The sequence below is a fragment of the Eremothecium sinecaudum genome, chromosome VII (assembly GCF_001548555.1).
Source record: "Eremothecium sinecaudum strain ATCC 58844 chromosome VII, complete sequence".
NCBI lineage: Eukaryota > Fungi > Ascomycota > Saccharomycetes > Saccharomycetales > Saccharomycetaceae > Eremothecium > Eremothecium sinecaudum.
Window position 1 is genome coordinate 583,253 of NC_030898.1, and position 21,032 is coordinate 604,284.

General features: G+C 40.8%; 10 protein-coding genes across 10 annotated transcripts; 5 read left to right on the top strand and 5 right to left on the bottom strand.

Annotated features, from left to right (window-relative positions):
• Nucleotides 1-296: 296 nt before the first annotated feature.
• BSD2 (Bsd2p) lies at nucleotides 297-1,238 on the top strand (the record flags this gene model as incomplete). Its single annotated transcript, XM_018133556.1, has 1 exon — nucleotides 297-1,238. One exon carries the CDS (start codon nucleotides 297-299, stop codon nucleotides 1,236-1,238), a length of 942 nt encoding a protein of 313 aa, XP_017989281.1.
• A 118-nt stretch (nucleotides 1,239-1,356) lies between these two features.
• Nucleotides 1,357-2,253, bottom strand: CTP1 (Ctp1p; the record flags this gene model as incomplete). Its single annotated transcript, XM_018133555.1, has 1 exon — nucleotides 1,357-2,253. One exon carries the CDS (start codon nucleotides 2,251-2,253, stop codon nucleotides 1,357-1,359), a length of 897 nt encoding a protein of 298 aa, XP_017989282.1.
• Nucleotides 2,254-2,783: 530 nt separating this feature from the next.
• Nucleotides 2,784-5,354, bottom strand: SNF5 (Snf5p; the record flags this gene model as incomplete). Its single annotated transcript, XM_018133554.1, has 1 exon — nucleotides 2,784-5,354. The coding sequence occupies one exon, from the start codon at nucleotides 5,352-5,354 to the stop codon at nucleotides 2,784-2,786; it is 2,571 nt and encodes an 856-aa protein (XP_017989283.1).
• Nucleotides 5,355-5,790: 436 nt separating this feature from the next.
• APM3 (Apm3p) lies at nucleotides 5,791-7,212 on the top strand (the record flags this gene model as incomplete). Its single annotated transcript, XM_018133553.1, has 2 exons — nucleotides 5,791-5,825; nucleotides 5,898-7,212. The coding sequence occupies 2 exons, from the start codon at nucleotides 5,791-5,793 to the stop codon at nucleotides 7,210-7,212; spliced, it is 1,350 nt and encodes a 449-aa protein (XP_017989284.1).
• A 472-nt stretch (nucleotides 7,213-7,684) lies between these two features.
• FOX2 (bifunctional hydroxyacyl-CoA dehydrogenase/enoyl-CoA hydratase FOX2) lies at nucleotides 7,685-10,366 on the top strand (the record flags this gene model as incomplete). Its single annotated transcript, XM_018133552.1, has 1 exon — nucleotides 7,685-10,366. The coding sequence occupies one exon, from the start codon at nucleotides 7,685-7,687 to the stop codon at nucleotides 10,364-10,366; it is 2,682 nt and encodes an 893-aa protein (XP_017989285.1).
• Nucleotides 10,367-10,829: 463 nt separating this feature from the next.
• QCR10 (ubiquinol--cytochrome-c reductase subunit 10) lies at nucleotides 10,830-11,173 on the bottom strand (the record flags this gene model as incomplete). The annotated part of the gene is made up of 2 exons (XM_018133551.1): nucleotides 10,830-11,057; nucleotides 11,165-11,173. 2 exons carry the CDS (start codon nucleotides 11,171-11,173, stop codon nucleotides 10,830-10,832), a joined length of 237 nt encoding a protein of 78 aa, XP_017989286.1.
• A 575-nt stretch (nucleotides 11,174-11,748) lies between these two features.
• On the bottom strand, nucleotides 11,749-14,703 carry AW171_hschr74317 (HGL049Cp; the record flags this gene model as incomplete). The annotated part of the gene is made up of 1 exon (XM_018133550.1): nucleotides 11,749-14,703. One exon carries the CDS (start codon nucleotides 14,701-14,703, stop codon nucleotides 11,749-11,751), a length of 2,955 nt encoding a protein of 984 aa, XP_017989287.1.
• Nucleotides 14,704-16,433: 1,730 nt separating this feature from the next.
• AW171_hschr74318 (HGL048Wp) lies at nucleotides 16,434-17,732 on the top strand (the record flags this gene model as incomplete). Its single annotated transcript, XM_018133549.1, has 1 exon — nucleotides 16,434-17,732. One exon carries the CDS (start codon nucleotides 16,434-16,436, stop codon nucleotides 17,730-17,732), a length of 1,299 nt encoding a protein of 432 aa, XP_017989288.1.
• A 320-nt stretch (nucleotides 17,733-18,052) lies between these two features.
• YFH7 (Yfh7p) lies at nucleotides 18,053-19,063 on the bottom strand (the record flags this gene model as incomplete). Its single annotated transcript, XM_018133548.1, has 1 exon — nucleotides 18,053-19,063. The coding sequence occupies one exon, from the start codon at nucleotides 19,061-19,063 to the stop codon at nucleotides 18,053-18,055; it is 1,011 nt and encodes a 336-aa protein (XP_017989289.1).
• Nucleotides 19,064-19,597: 534 nt separating this feature from the next.
• AIM45 (Aim45p) lies at nucleotides 19,598-20,626 on the top strand (the record flags this gene model as incomplete). Its single annotated transcript, XM_018133547.1, has 1 exon — nucleotides 19,598-20,626. One exon carries the CDS (start codon nucleotides 19,598-19,600, stop codon nucleotides 20,624-20,626), a length of 1,029 nt encoding a protein of 342 aa, XP_017989290.1.
• Between the last annotated feature and the right edge of the window lie 406 nt (nucleotides 20,627-21,032).

A 21,032-nucleotide genomic window follows, 5' to 3' on the forward strand; every position in this document is an offset into this window, starting at 1 on the left:
ATACTCAAACTTGGTTCAATTCAGCAGGTTTTCTGGATTTTGATTTCGGTGTCAGCATTATAAATAGTGGATGCTGACTTACCTTACTAAAAAAAATATTAAAGTCGCTTGTTTATCATTTTAAACTCATTTCTGGGGTAATAACACAAGGGACAATTTGCTATTTTGGATTAGTGAATTCATAGGATTCCAAGGATAATACCACAAGTTTGGGCTTTAGAAGCTTTTAAGTTGTCGTTTGTGTTAGGGAAGATTGTCGTGTAGAAATAGGAGGGGATAAGAAAATATTAGCGGTAATGAACAATAATACCATAGTTGGATCTAGCTCGATGGGAAATAGCTCTTCTGGGGGGTCTGTAGATCGGCCGCGGGATCCCCTGTTGCAAAATATGGAGGATGGTGCAGGTGGTCAGCCAGGAGATAATTTAGATGACGGAGCATCAGAGCACCGGCAGCGGCCCCAGGAAGTAATACGCTCGAGGATGCAGCGCCACTTGAATTCGTTGGCGAGGAGTTTCAACATCCTCGATAGGCTTTTCAAGCGTAACGAGGACCTTGAAAGGTACGCCAGCTCTCGTGGTGCTCATGTGGGAGCTCATGCCGATGGAGTTTTTAGTAATTTGGCGGCGAAACCCGACCGAAGCGGATCTGTGGAAAACACTGACAGCGACAAACCGCCTACTTATGACGAGGCAGCAGCAGATATGGTTCCTCCATACTACGGTGTTGATGAGGATGGTGTTGGCCTACTTTATAATGAAATTTGCATAGATGGTCTTCCAGTCGGCAACATCGTTAACTGCTTGTGGAATCTAATAATAAGCTCGAGTTTTCAGTTTATTGGTTTTCTGATGACCTATATTTTGCACACATCGCACGCTGCTCGACATGGTTCGAGGTTTGGTCTTGGTTTCACTTTTATGCAATATGGTTACAGCATGTTACCAAGGGATGTTACTAGTAAGGTGGGAAAGAGTAATGAATTGAATAGATATGACGTACAAAATCCAAATGATTTTGAGAATCCGCACCAATATCTGTCTTCAGATACTCCTCAACACAATTTCAAATCACAGCTATCACATGGTCTGATAGAGCAGCGAAGTGATGCTCCTGCGCTTTCTATTCTCCTAATAATATTCGGCTTGTTCATACTAATCAAGAGCGTGTATGACTATACCGCAGTTAAACGAAAAGAACGTAAATTCCTCTCAGGAGCAGAGCCTCAGCCAGTATGAGACAACGTGGCTTTGTATAAGTAGAATTCCTGGACAAGTTAAATACAATAAGTCCTTAGTGAATGTTAAGCACACTCTATGTATAGAATTATGGATAAAAACTACGGCATTAAGCAGACTAATTCTTGGATAACAATTTAATAATCTGCTCATATGTAGTAAACACTATACCACCAGACAGTATTAAGCGTCCTAGTCTTGGAGTTGCACCCTTCCATAGTGTCTTAACACCTTCATCTCTTACCACAGTCACAAAGCAATCGAGGGTAGATGAATACTGTGACGCGCTTAATGACTGCATTCTAGTTTTAATGGTATCAATGGGCATAGTGGCGTACACTGTAACCACACCGCTGATGCTTCCAGCGACAAATGTATTTACTACCGAAAGCGACTTAGTGGGCGGGGTGTTCGTGTATTCCTTCACAGCATTTTGAATCTTGTTATAACAACCAAATCTAACAGCTTGATTTGCCATTTGCCTTAACGCAACGGGAACTAAACCACTATATATGCCCCTCAAGCCCAGGTCACTCACTAATGATGTGTAATTAAACAAAAATAAACGACCATTATTTTGGTATTTGGGTACTTTGGCTTGTCTGTCGTCAATCAGCGCAGTCTTGATTGCTTCGAATGGCGTTACTGCAAAGATAGATTCGAAGAGACCTGCACCAATACCGGCAGCTATACTAGATATCCCACTAAGCTTTCCCGTTTCGGGTTCTTTGAGCAAGTTTTTCAACGTGTCGTACCCCAGAAATCTGATGCCAGCCTTCGCAGTATTACCCACGACAAACGCCGGACATCCAACATATAAAGCGCTAAGACCTTGATTTCTCACAGTAGAGTAAATTAATACCAACGGGTTTCTGGAAGCTCCAGCTTTTTTTTCAGCCAGTTGAAGCCTAGTTTTGGCAAATTCAAAAGGGTAAGTAATTGTTCCCTCAATGGCGCCAGCTACTGAACCTGCTAGTACTGAATGAAGTGGAGTGATATCTGATTTAGCTACCATCGTTGTTTAATGGTTAATCAAATAAAGCTGATAAAAGCTTACCGAAGGCATGTAATTTTATAGGTTCATGATAATGAGCAGACTTTTAAACTGGACTCCGTCGGAATAATTTTGACTATGACTTATCATCGATTACTCATTTACAATGTAATATTAAAGGGCCTTCAGAAAGAAAGAAAAAAAAAATGCTGGTCTATAATAGATCTAACAGGGTTAAAATCATCTCTAGCTGACATGACTCTCTTAAGATAAATTTTAGGGTGCCCTATATGAGCCCCAATATTTACTTATGTTTATGTGTAGAGTAGCAGCTTAATCCTAGAAAGTAATTTATTACAATATTAATATTTATCATTATATTGCGAGGGTAATAGAAAATAACACAAGTATAACAGAATGGGCACTCTATAAGGTAATTTCAAACTATAAGAAGTGCAGGAATGACCTCTAAAGACTTAAAATAGCCCGTTATACAGCCAATGGTGATTTTAAGTGTTATTTAAAAGTAGGAATTCTGCCCTTGGCTTTTTCTAATCCTCAGATATATAATTCTCGTCCGGGGTGTCAATTGAAGGACTAGGAACATGTTGTTGGGAAAGCTGTGGCGCAGAAGGACCTGATAAGTTAGGGGCTCCAGTTGATGAAGGGGCCTTCTGTGCAATTTGTGAGTTCATCATTGTCTGCTGTGGTGTAATCATAGTGTTAAATTTAATTGAGTTGGGAAGTTTTATTCTTAATAAAAGGCTTCGTCCCCTTTCGTGCATAATAATACGACATGGTGACTCGAGTGGTCTGGGCTTGAGCGGTCTTGGAATCTGGCGGGTGGTTGTTACAAGAGTATATGAACCTGCTGGAGGACCAAGATCAATTCCACCAGGTAGAATTGTTGAGGGAACTGGGATACGGAAAGTTTTTGGTATGTCACTAAGATCAGGCATGGAAGCGTCGGCAATAGCAGTGGTTCCACGCCTATTGAATCTCACCTGCCTCCGCTTACGCCTAGTGTCACGGTCCTTGTCTTTGTCAAGCCTCTCGAGCTCAAGAGGCGAAATATGGGTCATGGTAGGGGTGTAATGTTTTATATCAGTAGTTGAGCGATAAACTTCGTCCAGTGTTATGACGGGAAGCAGACGAGATCTGATGTCATCTTCTTCCACAAATGAACCATTGAACTTATAGCCAACTAAGGCTAGTGCTTTATGGTATATGTGAACTTGTTCTCTGATAGAGTGTGAGATGGCGGTAGCAAATTCACCTGGCAGCTTCAGTTCTTCACACATGATCTGGGCAAACTCCTCCGGGTCGTTGTCTGGGTTGGAGATATCCCACTCAATAGAATCAAAAAGTTCATTCTGTCCAACGACAATGTCCAGAACTACTTTAATACGCATATCATCTCCGCCTATCCTGCTTGTTTTCCGTGGCTGTCTAAATGGATCAGGCTGAAAGTCGTTGAGTTGCTCCCTTACACTATTCAAAACGGTTTCTCTGTATAGTGAAGGCTGTGCAAATCGGTAATCTTCGAGCATTTTCGTAACGAATTCTTCAATTTGGACTAGTTTTTCGTTTCTATTCCAGAGGAATGTGTCCCTTAAGGAGAATCTATCTCTTTCGGCATCGAATTCTAGCCTAATGGGAACAAGCTCTTCAATCTCGTTTTGCATGGCAACGTCATAAACTAAATTCAATGGTACGTACCGAGTAGTATTGTCCACCCCTGTTATAACAGTCGTCGGAGTGTTGGTAATCCCATTTCCGTAACCTGAATAACCATCTCCCCAAATGCTTTTCGATAAGATACCCTGCGAGGTGTTCGTGATAGACTTCATTCTTGTATTCTTCAACTCTTTATAGTAATTTAGGTCCTGTAAAAGTCGCGTTAAGTATTCCTTGTTACTGAATCCAAATTTGCTAATTGGTTCGTAGCCGGCTCGCTCCTTCACAACTTGAAGTGTATTCAGCTGGTCTCGAGAGATAATTTGCTCGTACAGCAATAGATCAGAAGAAGGCTCGACACCTTGCGACTTTAGCAGCCGTGACCATGCGTCTGAAGACGAAAGAGTCCCTTCCTTAGGATTCTCATAGATTGTTTGGTACTTCGGCAACTCCGGCTCTGTAGTTGGCGTTGGTGTTAGCTTCTGTATCATCATTGGTGAGGGTCCAGAATGTGGAGTATGCTGTTGTTGTGGAGAAGATGCCTGAGGTTGTGGTATTCGGTTTTGAGGAACCATTCGACCCATTCCAGCTTGTTGTATATGAGTAGGCGGCACCTGGATTGGGGCCTGCTGCAAAGGAGACTGTAAAGGAATCTGTGCCTGTTGTGCACTGGACGAAGCAGCTTCCGTGAAGTTACTTTGAGCTGCAGTATGTTGCGGTATTTGGTTTTGTTGTATAGAGTTTTGCACTTGTTGTTGAAGTTGTGTAATGATTGCAACCGCATTTGCATTATCCTTTGCGAGCGCTTGCTGCTTCAAATTTCCTAGCCACTGTAATTGTAAATGAGGCGGAAGTTGGGCAATTTGAGGTGGAAGGCTAATAGTCTGTCCCGGAATGGGCTGCGGTTTTAGTTGCTGATGTTGTGGCTGAGTTTGAGGCTGTGGCGGCTGTTGTGGTTGAGGTTGAGCCTGCTGTTGAGACTGCTGTTGCGCCTGCTGTTGAGACTGCTGTTGCGCCTGCTGTTGCGGTTGCGGTGGTTGTTGTGGCTGCGTCTGCTGTTGTTGTTGTTGTTGTTGTTGTTGTTGTTGTTGTTGTTGTTGTTGTTGTTGTTGCTGCTGCTGCTGCTGACGCTGCTGCATCAGTGCCAATTGCTGCTGCTGTGCCTTCAACAGTTGGGCTTTCTGCGCTGCGTTAAATTGGGCTGCCTGACCATTTGCCGGATCACGCTCCGCGGCATTCATCCGACTAGGAATATTCGGGCTAGCACTATCCTGAGCATTCATACCGGCTGATTGCTGCTGCTGCTGCTGCAGTAAAAGCTGTTGATGTCGCTGTTGTATCATTTGCAGCTGCATTGGCGTCAAGCTCTGCAGAATATGTTGTGGGATTTGCGACAAGCTAAAGTTCGGAGTGCCGATATTTGTAAATGGATTCTGTCCATTCATAATGCACAATATTTTTAAAGTCCTCTATTCTAGTATTCAAACCTTTCTCTGCGTTGTATCGAGGGGCCCTGCCGTCACCGTAAATCTAATAGGCTCACAACAAACACAGCAAACAAAACAAAAAAGAGGGAGGAAATCGGAATGAATCAGAATGTATCTTTACTCAACAACCAATCGTACTAGCACTTATTTGATAGTTTTACCTTGGTTTTATTGTCCTTCTTACAGGATTCAATGAGCGGTGTAAGTAGTACGAGAGACTTCATAATATGTAGCGTACAATATTAAAATGTAACTGGTGATGGCCGGGTAACAAGCTAAAAATTTAAAGTGAATAAAAGATCAACTGTAACTTACGACTCATATACGATCTTCTCCCTTGTAGAAGCGCAAGTGCTGTATTTCTGGCCCAATCACTGTGTTTTTCTGTTGCGAAATGTTCATAGGATTCTATATAACGGATTCTCAACGGTATGTCATCTGCAATAAAGTTTTACTCGCATTATATTACAATGAAGTGCATACTAACAGTAACTAAATTAGCAACCTAGTATTCCAATTCCTCCTGTCATCTCAGGCTCCTACTTTTAAGCAAATTAATAATAAACTAGTGAACGTTGAGAGTTTAGCAGATAATATTATTCCTATCACTAAGGACACGTCACTTTACAAGTACATCGCAACTTCCAGGAACTTGTTCTATTGGGCCCTATGCAAAAGCGAACAGAATCCATTGGCACCATTGGTTTTCCTGGTAAATTACGATGAGACCTTAATGACTTACTTTGACAAGGATACGCTTACCATTCCGAAGCTTGTAAACAATTATGATCGCCTAACGCTTCTTCTGCATAGTATGCTAGATTCTGGAGAAGTAGTAGAGACAGATTGTAACCGGCTCAGGCAGCTTATTCCTATACGCCAGGACTTTTCTACTGTGATAAATTCCACCACTAAGACAATTGCAAGTTCAATCAAGAATGCGGAGCCTAATCAACTTTTTGGAGCGTCGAAAAGGATGGCGGGCCAATCCCAGATAGTTCCCTGGCGTTCGGCAAACGTTCAGCATACCACAAATGAAATCTACGTCGATGTGATTGAAACAATTAATCTTGTATTGACCCGAACATCTGCCACACCAACAGTCAACTCTGCAAGCATTAGCGGTAAAATTGATATCAAGTGCTACCTAAGTGGAAATCCAACCATCCAGCTCAATCTCACTACCGCAGGCCATGAAATATCCTCGCCAGCTTTCCATCGTTGCATTGACCCGTCGGGTTCTAATTTCGACCCCTCGTGTCTTCGTTTCATACCCCCAGATGGAAAATTTACGCTTGCTCAATACGAAATCGACCTAGACTCAATGCCCCATAATAGCAAAAAACTCGCAAACATCGGTCTGGTCAGCGTATCACTACTTACAAAGCTCGGCGCACGGAAAGACGAATTTGAAATAAAGTGCAATATCGCTAACTCCACGCACGTGACTTCCGTAGACAATCTGCGTGTGACGGTCTTCTTCCCTCCGCTACCCGCTGAATCTAAAATCAGAGTCCTAAGGAATACCCACGGTGGCTGGGAAAACAACCTTTCCAATACGCAGGGTATTTGGATATTCGACAAGACGACCCCGGTTGGCTCTATTCCAGTTTTAAGGGGTTGCGTCGAACACAACGATAATCATCTTCCAAATTTCCCCACTCATGTCGCAGTATCGTATACTAACCGTGGACAATTACCGAGCGGCCTTAGAGTAAACTCAATAAACATTCCTTCCGGTCTCCCTCAGGGTGTGAAGCCATTTAAAGGTGTTAAGTACATGACTCGCACCGGAAACTACGTGCTTCGCGCTTAACTGGGATCACGTGATATACCCGCGGAATCTTCAGTCATGTTTCTCCAACCGGTAGCGTGAAAATTAGGACGGAAGAGTTACTAAGCACCGATCCGCGTTCAAAAAGACATTAGCGCTCATATAATGATAACTAAACCAAAAGTGGAATGTTGGGGTACGTAGTTAGGATGTTCTTTTTTCGAGGATCGGAGATTATGAGATTGTGGAACTAATGAAAAAATCACTGGTATATAAAAAGGGGCGTGGCATTGATATGATTTAAGGGCGGTTGAAAAGTAGTAACAAGGTTTAATTTGTTTGTCGATCAGTACTAAAGAGTTTAACCGTAGTTGTCAATTGCTGTTAATTTGTTGTTAATTGTTTATTATTGATAGTGGCGTTAATTCTGTAGTGTAAACTTGAGTTTTAATAAGATATACAAACAACGAAGCGAGGTTATTATTGCATAAAAAAGAGAATCCTAAATAACAACATGTCGGAACTTAGTTTTAAGGACAGGGTGGTTATAGTCACTGGCTCTGGTGGTGGTATTGGTAGGTCCTATGCTCTTGAGTACGCAAAACGCGGAGCGAAGGTTGTTGTTAATGATCTTGGCGGAACTCTTGGCGGTTCTGGGCATAGTACCCGTGCGGCTGATGTTGTTGTCGAGGAAATTAAAAGCGCAGGAGGTGTTGCGGTTGCGAACTACGACTCTGTTACAGACGGAGAGAAGATAGTGAAGACTGCGATTGATGCTTTTGGTAGAGTTGACGTGTTAGTTAACAACGCGGGTATTTTGCGTGATTCATCCTTTGGCAAGTTGACTGAGGCTAATTTCCAGGCTGTGGTAGATGTGCATCTAAATGCGGCCTACAAGCTTTGCAAGGCTGTCTGGCCATACATGCGTCAGCAGAAGTTCGGGCGTATTATGAACACTGCTTCCCCTGCAGGGTTGTACGGTAATTTTGGCCAAACGAACTACTCAGCTGCTAAAATGGGTCTTGTTGGGCTTTCACAGACTTTGGCAAAGGAGGGTGTGAAGTATAACATCAATGTCAATGTTATTGCTCCTTTGGCACGCTCGCGTATGACGGAGAACTTGATTCCTCCCCATATTCTCAAGGTCATGGGTCCTGAGAAGGTTGTTCCTATGGTCTTGTACTTGACTCACGAACAGACCCGTGCAACAAACGGTATTTTCGAGCCTATTGCTGGTTACTATGGGCAGGTAAGATGGGAGCGTTCCGCTGGTGAGCTATTCAATCCAGATGAGAAGTTTTTCACACCCGAGGCCATCTTGGAGAAAATGCCAGGTATTGTGGAGTTTAACAAAAATAAGCCCTTCAAGAGTGTTGACTATCCATACCAACCAGTCGACTATAATGCTTTAATTGAGAAGGCAAGGGGAGTAGTTACCAACCCTGCAGGAAAGGTTAAGATTACTTCTTTAAAAGACAAGGTTGTGGTTGTTACCGGAGCTGGCTCGGGCTTAGGTAGATCGCATGCTTTATGGTTCGCTAAATACGGTGCAAAAGTTCTTGTCAATGATATCAGGGACCCTTCTGCAGTTGTTAACGAAATTAATGGATTGTATGGCGCAGGCCGTGCTGCACCAGACCAGCACGATGTGGTAACTGATGGAGCAGAAATCATCAAGAAGGCAGTGATGGCCTTCGGGACTGTGGATATCTTAGTAAATAATGCAGGAATTCTAAGAGATCGTTCCTTTGCTAAGATGACTGATGCTGAGTGGACTGCTGTCATGAACACTCATTTGACCTCCACATTTAAATTGAGCAAGGCAGTTTGGCCAATCTTCCAACAGAAAAAGTCTGGTGTCATTATTAACACTACTTCCACATCTGGTATTTACGGTAACTTTGGGCAAGCTAACTATGCTGCTGCTAAGGCAGCAATCCTTGGTTTCTCAAAGTCCCTTGCTGTGGAAGGTAAGAAACTTGGAATCAGAGTTTATGTTCTTGCACCATATGCTGAAACTGCTATGACGAAGACCATATTTACTGAAAAAGAATTGAAGAACCACTTCGTCCCATCTCAGATTTCTCCTCTCCTTGTGACTTTGGCATCCGAAGAGTTTGGAAAGCTGTACCGCTCAGGCACCGACTGGTTGTATGAAGCGGGAGGTGGATGGATTGGTCGTACAAGATTCCAAAGGGCCAAAGGTGTCATTTCTTTGGATGTGGTAGCCCCTGAATATATAAGAGACCACTGGAATGAAATAACTGACTTCTCCCGTCCAACGATCCCACTCTCTATTAATGACGCAAACGGTTCTGTTTTGCAGCAGATTTCTGTCGCTCAGGCCAACAAGGAGGCAAACGGAGAATTTGAATACAATCACCGTGACGTTATCCTATATAACATCAGTTTGGGTGCAACTACCAAAGAGGCAAAGTACACTTACGAACATGTGCCAAACTTCCAGGTATTACCAACTTATCCAATTGTTCAAGCAATGAATGCAACCTCCACAGATTTCCCATCTATGCTTGACAATTTCGATTTTGCAATGCTGTTGCATGGAGAGCAATATTTGAAGATCAATCAATTCCCAATTCCTACGGCTGCCAAAGTCAGGGTTGACAATAAAGTTGTTAGTTTGGTGAACAAGGGTAAAAAAGCAGCTTTGCTAGTAAATGGTTCTACGATTGTGGACAAGAAAACCAACACTCCATTTGCTTATACTGAGAACAGTTACTTCGTTAGAGGTGCACAAGTTGTGAAAGGAAAGGAACACCTAGAGTCTCGTCCGAAGTTTGCGACTATGTCAATCGAGACTCCGAAGACTGAGCCTGACTTCGAAGTTGTTATCCCTACTTCTCCAAATCAAGCTTCATTGTACAGGTTATCTGGAGATTACAATCCTTTACATGTTGACTTTATGGTTGCCCGGATGGCAGGTTTCAAGAAACCAATTCTCCACGGATTGTGCACCTTGGGTCTCTCTATCAAACAATTGTATGATAAATTTGGAGCGTTTGACGAATTGAAAACTAGATTTTCTGGTTATGTCTTCCCAGGGGACGACATAAGGTTGAGAGCCTGGAAGGGACCTGGTGGCACCATAATCTTTGAGGCATACGACATTAATAGAGGGGCAGTGGTCTTGAATAATTCCGTTATTAAACTAGTTGGAAGCTCCTCTAAACTATAGTTAAATATGGCGGGAAATCATGTTACGATATCTGTAACTTTAGCTCCGTTAACTTTTATGTTGGTATGACATTTTGATATATACTACTAGTCAGAGCATATGCAGTACACTTTGGGTATGTTCAATTAATAAGTAACTGTATTGCGATCTACATTTACAATGACGTCGGGCCAAATTTTAGTCCCATATGCATTGGATAGATCTACATAGATGAAACATTTACTTATTACTCTCACTATACATTAATCCCTTATAGTGTTCTATATTGAGCTAAAAGATTGACTTCACAATAAATATATCCATGTAATTGGTAGCGGTTTTTATTATGTACAATATGAAAACTTGACCAGTTAATATCTGTTGTTCCTACCAAGGTCTTCACTGAAGGATAATATTGTGTAATACTTTGGGCAAAGGGAACCGACAATAAGTAACAGATACTAATAAGAACTCTTAAGCCTGTTTATTGTGGAGAATCTTCTGGAGGAATCTCTTTGACCCAGTGAGAACCGAAGTATGGAATTCTTTTGAAAAGTAGGTCTTGGAATGTTGGCCAGCTCTCAGTAAAAACCAAAATAGCAGCAGCTGAAGCACCACCCCATACGGCTAAGTTAGGACTGTAATTTAGCAAATTCTTCAAAGTCAATGGACCGAATCCAAGGGCACGTTTGCTTGCCAATTGAGAGTAGTACTGTAAGAGATAATACTGTTAGTAAATAGATTTAATCTGATCACAACCCAAATCTAGTGATCTTTCAGATTCATATCTGCATTGTGATAGAGCATAAATTAACATACTGAAACCATCTTTAACTTTATCTATTAATCGATATATATAATCTTTTGGACCAGTTTATTAACGTTCTTTACGTTTTACAACATAGTACTTAAAATGTATGAACTCGAAAGCAAGCTCTTCAAATCTCACTATATACGTATACAAATACGTTAATTCTATTGGACTAAAATCACGTGATTAGTGTCAGTGACGTCCATCGGTAACAAGGTTGGCCAATGTCAAAGGGTGCTTCACAGAGTTACAACTGCGTTCTCTTGCATGAGCCATCAATGGCTTTAATAACTTAATCTATAATATAATACCATGAAATAAGTTTTAGTAGTATTAGTATGTTAAGTTAAAATACTATAAAATCCAATTGAATTATGTCATTACACGTTAATATCCAATTATTGCCATTCTAATAGTTATCTCTAAATTATGACTAAATGTATTTTGGTAATGTTACTCATGCTTTTGGTACCTATTAGATGGCTACTTAAAATGGAAAAAGCGTTCAAGTTTCTAAGATGTTAAGTGAAGCATTATCAATGATACTAGAGGTATGTTTTAATCCATTGAATCAAGATTAAAAATTGGTAAGTTAAAATGTTTCATCATCCGAAGATATTAGTTCAATGAATCTTGTTGGTGCGTTCTTTTCGGTGTTAGTGCCATCAGTGAATGCCCGCTTGTCGGAGTTTTCCGACAATTTTAAAAGAGGAGATGATGTTGGGTTAAACTTATTGCTTTGTCCCGACGAGTTTCTCCTCTTCATTAGCTGACTCACCTTCCGTGCTCCTGCACCATCTATTCCATACCTAAATGTTGATGGAGGTTGAGTTGTAGCTTCAGTTTCCTGCCCATTGTCTGCGGCCATGTCAAAGTTTTCTGTGGTTTCGACAAATCCCGATGATACCTCTACAGTTAGCATTGAACCCTCTTCAGAAACCTCTCCTGCTTCTTCTGGCTCTTGGATTTTACCTTCGGGAGGGGTCTGAAGATCGTTATTGCTTATTTTAATGTCCTTGTGTTGTTGAAGGTTTAGGTTGGTGAGAAGAGCTGGGATTGAAGCGCATTGGTTTGTAATTGTTGCGGTGGTCTGATTATCATGCATAGTTGAATAAATAGAAGAGCTCTGAGTACAATAATCTGTATTAGGAGAGGATGCTGGAGATTCATCCTCGTTTTCAAATATCGGGGAAGAAATCGACGAATTCAACTGTTTTAGTACTTCATTTTCAATCCACTCGGAAATATCTTTAAGATCCCTCTGGCGTCTAGTAAAATAATGTATGGCGGTCCGGAACTTATCGCGCTTCTTCTCGCATGTATAAGTTTGGAGTTCAAACTGATATCTATTGATGATTTGTAGGCACTTGTTTAATATTTGAGATTTAAGTTCTGACTCCAGCGCCAATTTCTCAGACATAGCAACCTGTTCCATTTCTCTTTGCTGATATTCAGTTTTAGCTGTCATCATGCTTTCAACCAACTCTTTCTTTTCATCTTCTATAGCGTTTTTGTCCTCCTCTATGCTTGCAATTTTCTCGTGTAGTTCAGCAATCTCCTCCGCAGACATTAAAAGCTTATCTTGGGCTTCCAATACTTGGACCTCTAAACTATGTAATTCATCCTGATGTAGCTGCTCATCAAAAAATCCAAGCGTCTTACATTGTTGATTTACTGACATTTTTGTAACCTCTTTTAATTCGTTTTTATGAGCTTCCTCCAAGCTACTCATTTTACGTTCTAAATCCTCAGCGTGCTCACGCAACACTTCTATTTCCTTTTGCATTGCTGCTTTTTTACCTAAAAGTTCGCTATAACTTTCCTTTACCTTGTTTAATTGTTCGATAGATTCATTTTTCTCCTCCATAGCAGCGATTAAACGCTGACACTCTCTTTCTAAATGTGGAGAGTCCTTGTAACCGTTTAACTCTTTTCTCAACCTTTCATTTTCAATGATCAATTCTTTATTCATCTCGTGAAATACTCCAAACTCGCCAATTCTAGTGTCTATTGCTGTCGCAAATGATCTCAAGACAGCTTGAGTGTCAGCATCCCAACTCGCATAATTTGACTCTTTAAAAAATCGGTTCATGTCAGCAATTAATTCAGACTGCTTTTCAATTATTGAAGTAAAACTACTCTCTGTGAAATGCTTAAAGTATGCTAGTTCTTCTTGTAGGCTTTTTACTTTACGTGTGTAAGTCTTTTTCTCTTTCGTTAACTTTTCACTTAATTGATAAACCTTGCAATCCAATTCTTCGACAGTGACCTGCAGTTCGTTTATTTGATGACACAGGTCACGAATGCTATTGCGTAGGAAAGCTGTCTCCTTGTTCTTATCCACCATTCTTTTCATAATTTTCTTATTATTACTAGCAATGCATGCAGCTAAAACCTCTAAATTAAATGCAAGATCGTTAACGTCGGCCAATTCGGTATCATATCCTACAATATTATAGAGCTTGTATACCAAGCCTTTTATACAATCGTGTGGATATGCCACTGCTTCGGTAGTTTGCCTGTAACAATACTTCTCGTCTTCAAGTGAATGCCTAGATGATGGTTTTAGAGATCCCTTGCTTATTGGAGTGTTCGGCTTCTCACTTCCTCCTCGAGAGCAAGCGGTGGCTGGAGCCTCGGAATCGAATTCTTGAATCTCGAATTTCCGTCGAGGACCAAATGACACCTTCTCAGCACCAGCAGGTCTTGTTTCCTTACTGCCCGAACTGCTTGGTGGGGAAGGTAGAAATTTCCGCCAGTCTGGGGTTATCTCTTTCATATCCAATGAAATGGCTTTTCCAAATGATTCGAAGCTGGAAAGGTCTTCGTATTCTTCCGAAATAGTATACTGATTGGGGTTGAATGATACATAATCATCTTTATCGAGCTGGGTTTTAAAATAAAATTTCATATGATTCCAGAAAACAGAGACTGAATTGGAATAACCTCTCGTTTCCTTCCATGATTGATATAATAATTGGACCGGTGAGTTTGCGGAAAGTTTGTTCAACTTGTTTTGATATGCAATGTTCTTTCTTAGCTTTATTTTCTCAACAATGCCTGGTTCAAACTTTGCATTGTCTTCCTCAGCATCATAATAGACGGATTGTTCCTCCCAATATACATTCTTACCTTCATAAGCAACTGGACCAGGCCTGGGATCTTTCTTGGGGGAAACGTTTTCCTTATCAGAGATTTCATTTGCTGATCCTCTCGAAGATGGAACATTCAAGTGCCTAACATCCCTAGATTTTTTTGGGGACGAAAAACTACTACGTCTCCATTTTCCCAATGCCTTAGCTTTCCAGTAATTGCTATTCGAAGTTTGAGGCCTTTCATCATCATTTATAAGCGGATGGTCAGGTTGCTTAGTTGGTGTAACTGCTCTTTGTAATCTATTGTCAAGCGATACACAAGAAGAATCAAAATCTGTTGAAGAGGAAACAGCAGATGACAGCGCTGATGAGGAAACCATTTGGAGTAGCCTTAGTTGATAGTGTGTTGGTTTATAGCAGTTCTCTTCCTTGGTACTTTGGGGAAGAACCATGTATCAAGGTTTTGCAAGTCTCTTTTTAAAGCTATAATATATTGCGTCAGACTAGATCCATCTTAAAAGTTTAAGCGAGTAATATTCGGTGTATTCGACTGAGCACAATAGTGTTCTTTGCGTTCAACGTGTAAAATATATCTGACGCTGCGCGTGTCACTGTCACTGACGCCAATAAAAAAAAAACCTGTCCGCTACACGTAAAAATTGAAATAACAATCTTAGATAATGAAACAGGTACCTACCTCACCCGATGCCGTCATGTTCACCAGCACTGGTTTACACAATCGCAACACGCCATCTATTTCCCCCAAAAACAGCGCAGAAATTTTTGCCGGGGAGATTTCGAAATTTCGGAATGTAGGTCAAGATTTTAAAATAGCAGCCTTCGATAACAATCCCAGCTACATACTAAACCAGATGTCTTTTCTTAGAGCAACTAGTTGTAAGAAATAGCAACTCAGAACCAATACTGAACTAAAACTGCAATTCTTTTTCTAGTACTATTCTTAAAAACGTACTGTTGTTCTCCGTTTATGTAAGCCTCTTAGAGAACAGCCTAAGCACCTGCAACACCCGGTGCTCACAAGCTGGCTTAAACATAGTTGGGGGGGTGCATTACAAAGCTAAAACAGAACTATCCAGGGATTTTAAATGGAGTCCTTGCGCAGTTTTAATTCGCATAGATTTACTAACCCAGTATGGTTGTTTTCCTTTTGTGTGTCTCTTTTAGAAGACCACGTCATGCCACGCACGTACACCTGACGTCCGAGGCATAACGTACTAAAATCATAACAGCGATGTCGTATTGAAGAAAGCACGCCAATTATTTACGAATGGAGGCTCATGCAGACAAATTAGGTATACATAACGCTCCTTACAATGAAAACACAATAAACCTCAAACTGTCCAACTCTGAGTCAGAGTCACCTGTTCACTGCAAATACCACTCTTCGTAAAAAGGTAAAGGGCTGAACTCATCACCGTCACAATTCCATATCTTACCGAGGAGTAAGTGAGTGCTGTAATGCGTATCAGAAATCACCTAAATTCTACATATTACAAAATAACAATGACCCTCCGTAAAGTACGTGACTTGCTGGTTTCAATGTCCCCCGCATATAGCACTCCTTATACATTGTAGCAAATTGTAACAGCACGAGCAGAAATATATTTTTTTTCGCTGCCTTGGCATCCACAATTCTTTTTAGGTGTTTTTAGCTCCGCTTGTGGCTGTTTACGGTCAATTATCGTATCCCAATGTATTCCAGGTAAAAGAAAGCCTATCTTGGTACCCACTCTTACAACGTCGAGCGTATCCCAGACGCGATAGATACCGGCAATAGTTCAAGCGGCGCCTGCTTTGCTATTTTACAATTTAACTACATAAATTCTAAGCTATAGCCTCCATGATTTTCATTTATACCAATCTTCTTCATAGTTGATCTCTTCCAAACCCGAAATATTTCAAAGTAATTTAATATTTATTTCAACTTTTTAAATCAACTACTATATTAAAAGAGAAAAAACCGTTAGGTGGGTTATAACCAAGATATCATTACTACTAGCTTACTTTACTAAGTTAAAGCGTTCTAACGTTAATTTACTGGAATATAGTTGCAGGCAGTCTTTGAATTTTCAGATTCAACTTTGTTCTAATTTGTTGTAAACTGTCACACTGTGTGTTTCAAACAACGCAGACGGGAAATAAAATTTTAATACGAAGGGCAATGGGCGATGCAGGGCTGGTTAGTTTGAAATCTGGTATAAATACTTATAACCTGAAGCAGAGGATATATTCTTCGACCGATTGCAGTATTTATACAGCTACAGACAAGAACTGTAATAATTGCGTTGTGAAGATGATTACCTCGTGCTCGGGACGGCTAAATAGTCGTGGCGTAGGTCAATTCGAGCAGAAGTCATTCGATTCATGTTTGGTAGATAAGTTTGAGTTTGATGGGAAGACGTGTTTCGTGTATAAGAAGATTGAGCAAGAATATACTGCGAACGACTATTTTAGTTACTCGGTAGGAAGTAAAAATTATGAGGAAAAGCCTCGATTAACGCAGAGCAGCGGTAGGGCAAGTGAGTTATTGGAGAAAAATGGTTACGAAAGTGTGGGTTACCATACGTTAGGGGGTGGTGTTATTTCGAGATTACCTCTTCCCAGTTGTAATAGAGGTACTACTAGGAAGGAAATAGATATTTCTAGGGAAGTGAATAAGCAAGACGACTGTGTCGTATCAGCTGAAAAGGAGCATATCTTTGGCCCAGTGTTTAATGTTGCTGGCGATGTAACTGATGTCAAGGATTCGAAGGTTGCCAATAGTGGCGAAGTACCAACGCTTGGGTCAGTTATATCGCCAGAAGCTCCTAGGACAAGCCGGTGTTTAGCAACTCAGTTGCAGTCTGGGCCTGTATATGAAAATGATGTAATTCTAATACATCCCTTTCATATACAGGATAAGGGCCTCAGCAGGCTTCCTAGGACTCCTGCTCCTAAGATCCAGCAAGACACCCCAGATGTCGATGTTAGTAGCAGCGAATATGACTCCGACGAGGATTCTGTTAGCTGCGGTAGAAACGGCGAAAGAAGGCGTTCCGTCAACTCACAAGATTTGCGCTCAAGTCAAAATGATGACGACGACGAGGACGATGACGACGAGGACGAGGAGGATGACGAAGATGACGAAGATGACGAAGATGAGGGTGGTTATGAAAATGACTTAATTCTTGACCATTCACAACCTAATTTTTTATCTCCATGCGTATTCTTGAACGAGTTTCCTCATAAGAGGCCCAGAGAGGCGTCCTTTATTCCAACTCATAGTACTCATGCCTTTGGCGAGACCTCTCCCTGCTCTACACATTCTTCCAAGAAGTCCAGCATCATGTCAGCAGTATCTGATGTTTCACTTCCAACAGGACTGGTAAATATGGATATAACCTGTTGTCCGGCACAACCTTTCAGCTTACAAAGGAATAGGGAGGGTTCTCTTGTATTTCCGCCATGCAGTTCAAAGTAGAGCTGGTGGGTTGAATGCCATGTTGGAATGAACACTAAGAATAAACTCAACTGCTAAAAGAGTCATGTTTTTCCTCTGTCCATTGTTTTGCACTAATATTAGCATTTTATTTGGTTCAACTGATCTGCTCTATGGCAACTGCTAGGATCATCTTATTGTTTGGCTCCCCGCCAAATTATATTATAAGCATATAATGAGTTTGATATATACATTGAAGATATATATATTTCTAGGAAGACATGTGTATCTGAAAAACCTCTCATACAAGCATAGTGTACCGTATTTTGGGCGAATTCCCACGAACAATGATAATTGGAGTATCAGTCATTTCTAATTACGGTGACATTTTCAACTTCATGAGCGTGCGCTATCGATAGTCTGCCATTTGGTAGATCGTTGTCCCGGAATTTTTGGACTCCATCCCTGATACTGTCTACTATACCCGCTTCCAAGTGCCTGCTAGACACCCGAGTTTCAAGTATATCTTCCTCTACCTCGATCTTGTAAACCAGAACTGGTCCAGATCTTGACAGCGCCTTGTGCACATGTGCCCAATTTTCTTTGTTTAACATCAAGTAAAGTCCTTCAAAGATGAGAATCCTGGTAAACCCATTTATGCAGTGCTGATCACGCACAGGATCCTTTGTAGTATGATCAAACCCAGGGTAATATATAGAGGGCAATTCCTCAAACGTGTTGCATAGGACCTCCATCAAATCACCTGTATCTGATATGCTTCTAGGCTTCAACTTACAAGATCCCGCAAGCAGATGGCAGAGCTGTGAATAGTTGTTACTGTCGAAAGTTTCAGGTGCTCCTCGACGTCTATGTGCCGTTTCTGGATCTTTAAAATGGTCTAAATGAGCCCTTGATAGGTGAAAACCATCCATAGGAACTATTTGGGCAACCTCAATAGGTGAAGATGTATCTAATGCTTCAGTTGAAACACGTATTGAGTTTGGTAACCCTCCTCGGCCAAATATTACGGTAGAACCGTCATCATCTGTGAACTTGGTAGGCGTAAATTCGACGTCTTCAACATGTGAGAAGAATCCCGTTCGGACTTCTTCCAACAAATCTTCAGAAGCTATTGGGATATCAGCTTCGATCACTAAATCTTTAATATTTGAACTGATTCTCAAACTGTTTCTCCTACTTTTTAGGTACTTTTGGAATCTTGAGTTAATAATACTCTGTATTTTAGCCGCTATTGTCGACTTCCCCGACCCGGGAAACCCTACAATCATAACGGCTATCCTGTATCTTTCTGTTACGTTATCATTTAATAGCTTCAATATCTCATCTGCCAATTTCTCGCAATCTACCGTCATTAGTTTACTATGTTTCTAAGTTTTAAAATCTTAATTAGTGTTGTTAAGTGTAGGTATTACCTCCCTATTTATTCAGCCGAGGTTTTTATGTACAACATTGAGACTCCTAACTGAAAGGCAGTGGATACGTGATTATTGCTTCATACCTTTGTTTCGTAGATATTATTACGAATAGTGATCTCATGCTGAGCATAGGGATTTATAATTATATATTAGCTGAATAACCGTCAATTAAACGACTTGCTAAAGTGTAGAAGCGTTTATTTATAAAGGTCTATCATGTTTTAATGCGTACAAGTTACTTCATAAGTTATAGTATCGCACGAATATCACCTAAATCACTTACATGGGTCATTATGACACAATATTGATGATTATTTGTATTATGGCTTAGACTGACTCGACCTGTTTTTAGGCTTTAATATTATTCGTCAAAAAATTACGTTGATAATAAACTCATCACATAACATTAAAATAAAAAAGGAAATAATATATGGCTATCGGGGCCCTATAAGAATACTCTGTGTGCTCGTGATGTTTAGATTAGCTGCTTATAACTGTAAGACTGTGCCTGTCTTTTCAAGGTATGGTTCTGGTAGATTTGGTTCGACTCTGACTTTTGTTGAAGCTACTAAGGATGGTAAGGTAACACCATCGTCTTTATCTGCATTAAATGCATCTAGCTTGCTAGGAAACGATATCACGGCTTTGATTGTTGGCTCGAATGCACCTTCTGCTGTTAATTCTCTGAAAGAGCTAGATTGCCCTCAGTTGAAAACTATTATGGTGGCTAAGAATGCAGCATTTGATAACTATCTTCCGGAAAACCTGACTCCTCTGTGTGCAAACTTGCTGAAACAATCAGGATACTCTCACTTTGTAGCAGCCGCCTCAGCTGTTGGTAAAAACCTTTTGCCACGTGTTGGAGCTATGTGCGATATACAACCTATAAATGATGTTGTTCAGATCAAAGATAAGAAAACCTTTGTAAGGCCTGTATACGCTGGAAATGTGTTGCTTACTGTGGAAGACAGTCAAGAAAAGAAAATAATCAGTATTAGATCTTCCTCTTTCCCTGCTGCTGCAACGGGTGCTAACAGTGCTAGTGTTGAGGATATACCCGAGTTCGAGGCTTCTAATATTGATGTTAAATGGGAGGGTGCAAATCTACTTCAGTCAGAAAGACCAGAATTAGGCAGTGCTAAAAGAATTGTTTCTGGTGGTCGTGGGTTGAAGAACAAGGAAACTTTTGAAAAGCTGATTACACCACTAGCAGATGCCTGTAATGCCGCCATTGGCGCCACTAGAGCTGCAGTAGATGCAGGATTTTGCGATAATTCTCTACAAATTGGACAAACAGGTAAAGTTGTTGCTCCTGAGTTGTATATTGGTCTTGGAGTTTCCGGTGCCATCCAACACATGGCGGGTATGAAAGACTCTAAGGTAATTGTTGCCATTAACAAGGACCCAGAAGCCCCAATATTTCAGTACGCAGACTTTGGTATGGTGGGTGATTTGAATGAGATTGTACCTGAGTTGACGGAAAAACTTCAGAAAGTATAGAATTCATGTTAATAATAAATACCTTGTTGTTATTCTATGTATGTACCTTCGATAACTAATTGCTCTATGTCGAACGTTACTTAAATCGTTGATTTCGGTGGGTCTAATGACTTCAAAAGCCCCAAACGCAACCCAGGCGCCTCTTGAAAGTCATTCAGGTTTCACATTCTGCCACACACTCAAAGAGTGTTATCTTATCAAATACCTTGAACAGTTTTTGTTAGCCCTTAATAGTTGTAAGCTATCAGTCCCTTTTTATTAAACAGCAGCTTATTTCACTGCACAGCACTTATATGCTGTATCAAGTTTCATCGTTTAGATGACCTCCCAAATATCCAAACTTCGAGTAACGAGTAGAGAACCATTCGAGGAGGTATATAGTTACAAAGCCTCAGATCTTGTGATA